The 4991-nt window shown below is 52.4% G+C and overlaps 1 protein-coding gene across 1 annotated transcript; it reads left to right on the top strand.

Annotated features, from left to right (window-relative positions):
* Nucleotides 1-2004: 2004 nt before the first annotated feature.
* T310_8280 (Thiamine pyrophosphate enzyme) lies at nucleotides 2005-3983 on the top strand (the record flags this gene model as incomplete). The annotated part of the gene is made up of 3 exons (XM_013468935.1): nucleotides 2005-3301; nucleotides 3412-3700; nucleotides 3866-3983. 3 exons carry the CDS (start codon nucleotides 2005-2007, stop codon nucleotides 3981-3983), a joined length of 1704 nt encoding a protein of 567 aa, XP_013324389.1.
* Between the last annotated feature and the right edge of the window lie 1008 nt (nucleotides 3984-4991).

The following is a 4991-nucleotide window of genomic DNA, read 5'->3' as shown; positions in this document are numbered from 1 at the left end:
TCGCCTACGAGACTGGACAGCACTCCACCGCACCGGTGTCCTGGATTATATCGCTAACCAAGAGGTCGTCCGCAGGCATACTTTAATACCCCCGAGAGGTTATAGCATTGCTGGCGTTTCAGGTTCTTGCGGTCCCTGGGTCGATGGGTTCTCATTGATAATTACTCGTTAATGTTTTCTGCATCATCACATCAACGCCACGGCTATGGCTGTATAATCACCGCACGGCATGGGAGCTTTTCTTCGATCGCCTTTTCATTTTTATTATTCTCATACCACATTTACTTTGCTTTCACTCTCCTTCAGCAAGCAAAGAACGCTCCGAATGCGCCGGGAATTTGCTAGAATTTCGGTCCGGGTGGTGGCTCTCTGTTCTTTTGTAACACTTTTCCCGTCATCCATCCTCACAGGCCCCAGGAAGGCCTTAATTTGCCAGGTGCCAGTGAGAGAACGCCTGTCCATGAATAATGCCCCCCCCCCCCCCCCCGGTTGTGTGTGGATATGTCTTCTCAATTACTTTGAACGGCACGAGGAACGCAGGAATCAGGGGGTAAGCGTGGGGAACGAAGACAGGCATGTTGATTCCACATCGCCCCCGGGCATCTGACTCATTCCTCGCCCACATCGCCGTCAACAATAATAATTGGTTCTTTTTCTTTTTCCTTTTTTTTTTGGTCTCTGCGGCTGGCGTAATGGGGGTTTTGTTGTTTTTGTTTGTTCATTGCGTGTGACTCACTTCTACATTATGCTCGGAGCTATAGATACGGATGACATGCGCAGTCGGATACCACAGATAATGATAGCACAGGTTAATACACCAACATTTAGTCCTACTTGAGAAATGATTTCTAGAAGCACGCTGGAGACTCACCTTGAAGGAGCCATCAGTACAGGAAACCTTTGTAGCGTAGCTCTCTAGCCTTTCGGCCACAATACGGCTCTGTAGCCTTTTGTAATACGTCTGCAAACGGAGTCTGGGTTGATAGTTTGAATATTAACGTGGTTGTTGTGGCGTTTTAGAGGGGAAGTCTTACAGTCCTGGCTGTTTTTTAGTTGAAGTAGACAGGTAATAGTGTCCTACTTGACCGGTCTAGGAACGGAAGTGGGGACGGAACCAGAAACGGACGACCCATGGTCCGTTGCTTCTCAGGTACGCGATAATTGAGGGCATATATCTTGACGATGCTCAAATGTACTCTGTATAGAACAAGATGTGTATGTATGTACATGCGACTTGTGTACAACTCATGCTTGATTTGGTCTTGTTGCTTCGATGAACAGCATTGATTGACACCTAGGGCGACAGCCCTGGCCGAGGCTCGGCATGCCGTTATCCGCTCGGTAGCTATTACTCCGTACTGCAAGCTCCCCTCTAGGATCATCGCTCTTTTCTTCTATCGACACCTGCCCCCTTCCCCCCTAGCATTCCGGAGATACACTTGTTTCAATTCATCTACTAGACACATCCATTTGCAATGCGCCTTGGTAAAACATGGGCTGGGAGCGCTTCGTCCTTATCATGCCTAAGACTTAGTCGAGGGACATTAATACCGCCTGCCAAGCTTCCTCGCTTTTCTGGCCAAACACCACGTGCATCCACTGCCGCGAGCTTCTCCACGGGTCAGCCATTGCGAAGCAAGTCCGGACCGTGAGTTCCTATGCAACCATCCAGCATTCCAATCCCATCGCAAAGCTTAGCTTCAAGAAGCTCTCTGTCACCAAATTCGCCATGCTGCCCTAGCAGCAGTCCATGCTGACCCTCCCTCGCATCTCAGGTATACTGCCTCTTTTGCCCTCTTCGAATCGCTGTGGGAGGTATGCGCCTACCTTGTGCTTTTGCCAGACCAAATCTGACGACTGCGGAAGGCGGGCGTCACGACATGTTTTGTCAACGTTGGCTCGGATCATCCCTCGGTTATCGAGGCGATCGTCAAGGGAAAAAGAGAGCGGCCGGATCGGTGGCCGAAGATGGTGACATGTCCCAGTGAGATAACTGCAATCTCAATGGCAGACGGCTATGCTCGAGTCACTGGCCGTCCACAGGCGGTCGTTGTCCATGTGGATGTTGGCACCCAGGCACTCGCACATGGTATCCACAACGCAAGCGTGGCGCGTGTTCCCGTCTTTATCTTTGCCGGTCTTTGTCCGTATACCGAGTCAGGCGAACTGCCTGGCTCCCGGACAGAATATAGTCACTGGCTGCAAGACCCTCCAGATCAGAAGGCCATTGTGCGCCAATATTGCAGATACACCGGCGAGATACGAAGTGGCTTGAACGTAAAGCAGAACGTTGGACGCGCCCTCCAGTTTGCCTGCAGCGCACCCAAAGGCCCTGTCTATCTTGCCGCTGCGAGAGAGCCGCTGGCCGAGGAGATAGAACCGTACTCTCTGCCACAAGACCAGTGGGTGCCAATCGGTCCCAGCGCTCTGCCTGAGGAAGCGGTCCATACTCTTGCAGAGGCACTGGTTCACGCCGAGCGTCCTCTGGTGATTACTGGATATTCCGGTCGGGACCGCCGATGCCCACCGCTGCTGGCTGCCCTTGCAGACAAAATCCCAGGCCTTCGCGTCCACGACACTGGTGGGAGTGACATGTGCTTCCCTTTCACGCACCCCGCTTCGCAAGGGTTCCGCCTACCTGGCTACGACGAGTGTACGCGCGATGCGGACGTGATCTTGATCCTCGATTGCGACGTGCCGTGGATTCCTTCGCGTAACCCGCCACGAAAAGATGCCCGGATTTACCACATCGATGTTGACCCTTTGAATCAACATCTTCCCGTCTCCTTCTTTCCCGCTCACGGACGCTGGAAAGCTGACTGCTACACGGCTCTCGCACAGCTCCTCACGCACATCGACGCCGACTCTGCTCTTTCCCAAGCGCTTCAACACCCCAAATACGCTGCTCGCTGGAGAGAGCTCGCTGAAAGTCATCGAGCTCGCCTCGAAAACATTGCCAAGCTCCCTCGCCTGGGGGATGATGAGCCTCTCAATGCCCACAACATCAGTCGCCTCCTCAAAGATTGTCTTCCTGAAGACACCACCTTTGTGATTGAAGCGGTAACGTGCGCCCAGACGATCTCAGACCAGCTGCAGTGCAGTCGGCCTGGTAGCTGGATTAACTGTGGTGCAACTGGGATTGGGTGGAGCAATGGCGCGGCCCTGGGTGTGAAGATGGCGCTCGACGACCAAGGAAAAGACCTCGAGGAGGGGAACAAGAAGAAGCCGAGCCTCGTCTGCCAGATTGTTGGCGACGGGAGTTACATGTGCTCTGCACCCTCGAGCGCCGCCTGGGTGGCACGTAAGTATCAGATTCCCATTCTCACGGTAGTCTTGAATAACGGCGGTGAGTATTCTCATTCATGTCTTTGATCCGCAGAGCATGAGAGGACGGCGCTGACAATGCGACAGGGTGGCACGCCCCGCGTCATTCGACCGAGTTAGTGTACCCCGAAGGGATGAATAAGGACGCCACACGCGATGAACTGAACCTTTCTTTCGATCCGTCTCCGAACTACTCCCAGTTAGCCAAGGCGGCGGCTGGATCTTCCTTTGAGAGTGACGGCGGAAAGAACGATTGGATGCAGGGAGCCAGAGTGAATACGGTAAAAGCGCTGCGGTCTCAGTTAGAGCAGGCTGTGACGACTGTCCGGGAACAAGGCCGAGGCTTCCTCCTGGAGGCGTTGATGGAGCGGAGCCAGTGAGTTAAAAGTCAGATCGATGCATGGATCAGTATGCTCAAGGTAATGGAGTTGACTGAATCCAATGTCTGCCATTGCCACACCGAATGTATATACGCGTATACACATTGATGTAGACGAGGAGTAGAGGTATATAGATATAGACCAATCTTTGAAATACGTAGTCACAGCAGTGATGTCGGAATTCTCAACGCATATGCTATGCAATGTGACCCGCTAGCAGACACCAGAAATAGCAGCAGACCTCACCGCTCTTCCGGCAGCATGATTGACAGAATATAGTGCCACATGCACATCATCTGCACATGGATTCCTCGAATGCCGACACGTACCTATCTTAGACAATGGCCAGTCTCATCATGGCGATTATTGACGCAATCATGAGGGGACAAGGACCCTGTGCTACAGGAGGGGAAACAGTCAGCCTTGTCAAAGACGATGACGATAATTATACCTAAAAATAATAATCCAGAGAGGGAAATTAAGATGCGAATGGCAAAGATCTTCGAATCGTCACCCTGGGTGGTGTCTGTGCACTGTGGCACTTGTGGTACCCGGGTGGTGCAGAGAACACTGCACCGCTCTTGCAGTGATAACTTGTCATGCAGCACGATAAAGATTATGTGGACGTCGGACCCAAGGAATGCATGCAGATGGTGGTAATAATAGAGGGCCGGTATACAGAGTATGTCCACTGTGGACTCTGCTGGGTAGGCGGACGGTAGAAATTAGCTGCATGGCATGCGGTACGCCAGATTGACGGCAGGGATCTATTGGCTCCTTGCCCAGCAGTTATCTATTGCGGGAGATATCTCTGCGTGCGGGGAAGGTTTTCATCGGGGAAGACGGGCCATGAGCTTTCGTCATTAACCTCCCTGGACATGGTGGCGCAGCGGACCCGCTGAATTGCTGGCATCGGATCCCAGAGGGAGCAGGACTCTACCATGTCTTTGCACAGGACTGCGCCAGGCTGGGCAGTTGATATTGCTACCTAGGTACGTAGTTAGCTAGTAGATACCCGAGATTTGACTTCTTTTCTGGCTGTCATAGCTACGTGCCGTGATCCCTGGGAGATCTATGGCCGTTGTGCGGGGCACATTGCTCATTGCTTTCAGTTGGAGATAATAACTAGGGTTAGTTGGCGATAAGCACTCCGCATTGCTGCTGTCGAAGCTTGGGCCACCATGAGGATCCATGGATCTCCGGTACTCCCGCGTAACAGGTAATATTAATGCTGCACATTACCGTACTGAGCAGAATGCAGCTCGACATCAGAATGCCTATTGTTAG

This window comes from Rasamsonia emersonii (genome assembly GCF_000968595.1).
Source record: "Rasamsonia emersonii CBS 393.64 chromosome Unknown ctg1118621760699, whole genome shotgun sequence".
Lineage (NCBI taxonomy): Eukaryota > Fungi > Ascomycota > Eurotiomycetes > Eurotiales > Trichocomaceae > Rasamsonia > Rasamsonia emersonii.
This window is presented reverse-complemented; position numbering and strand designations above follow the sequence as displayed.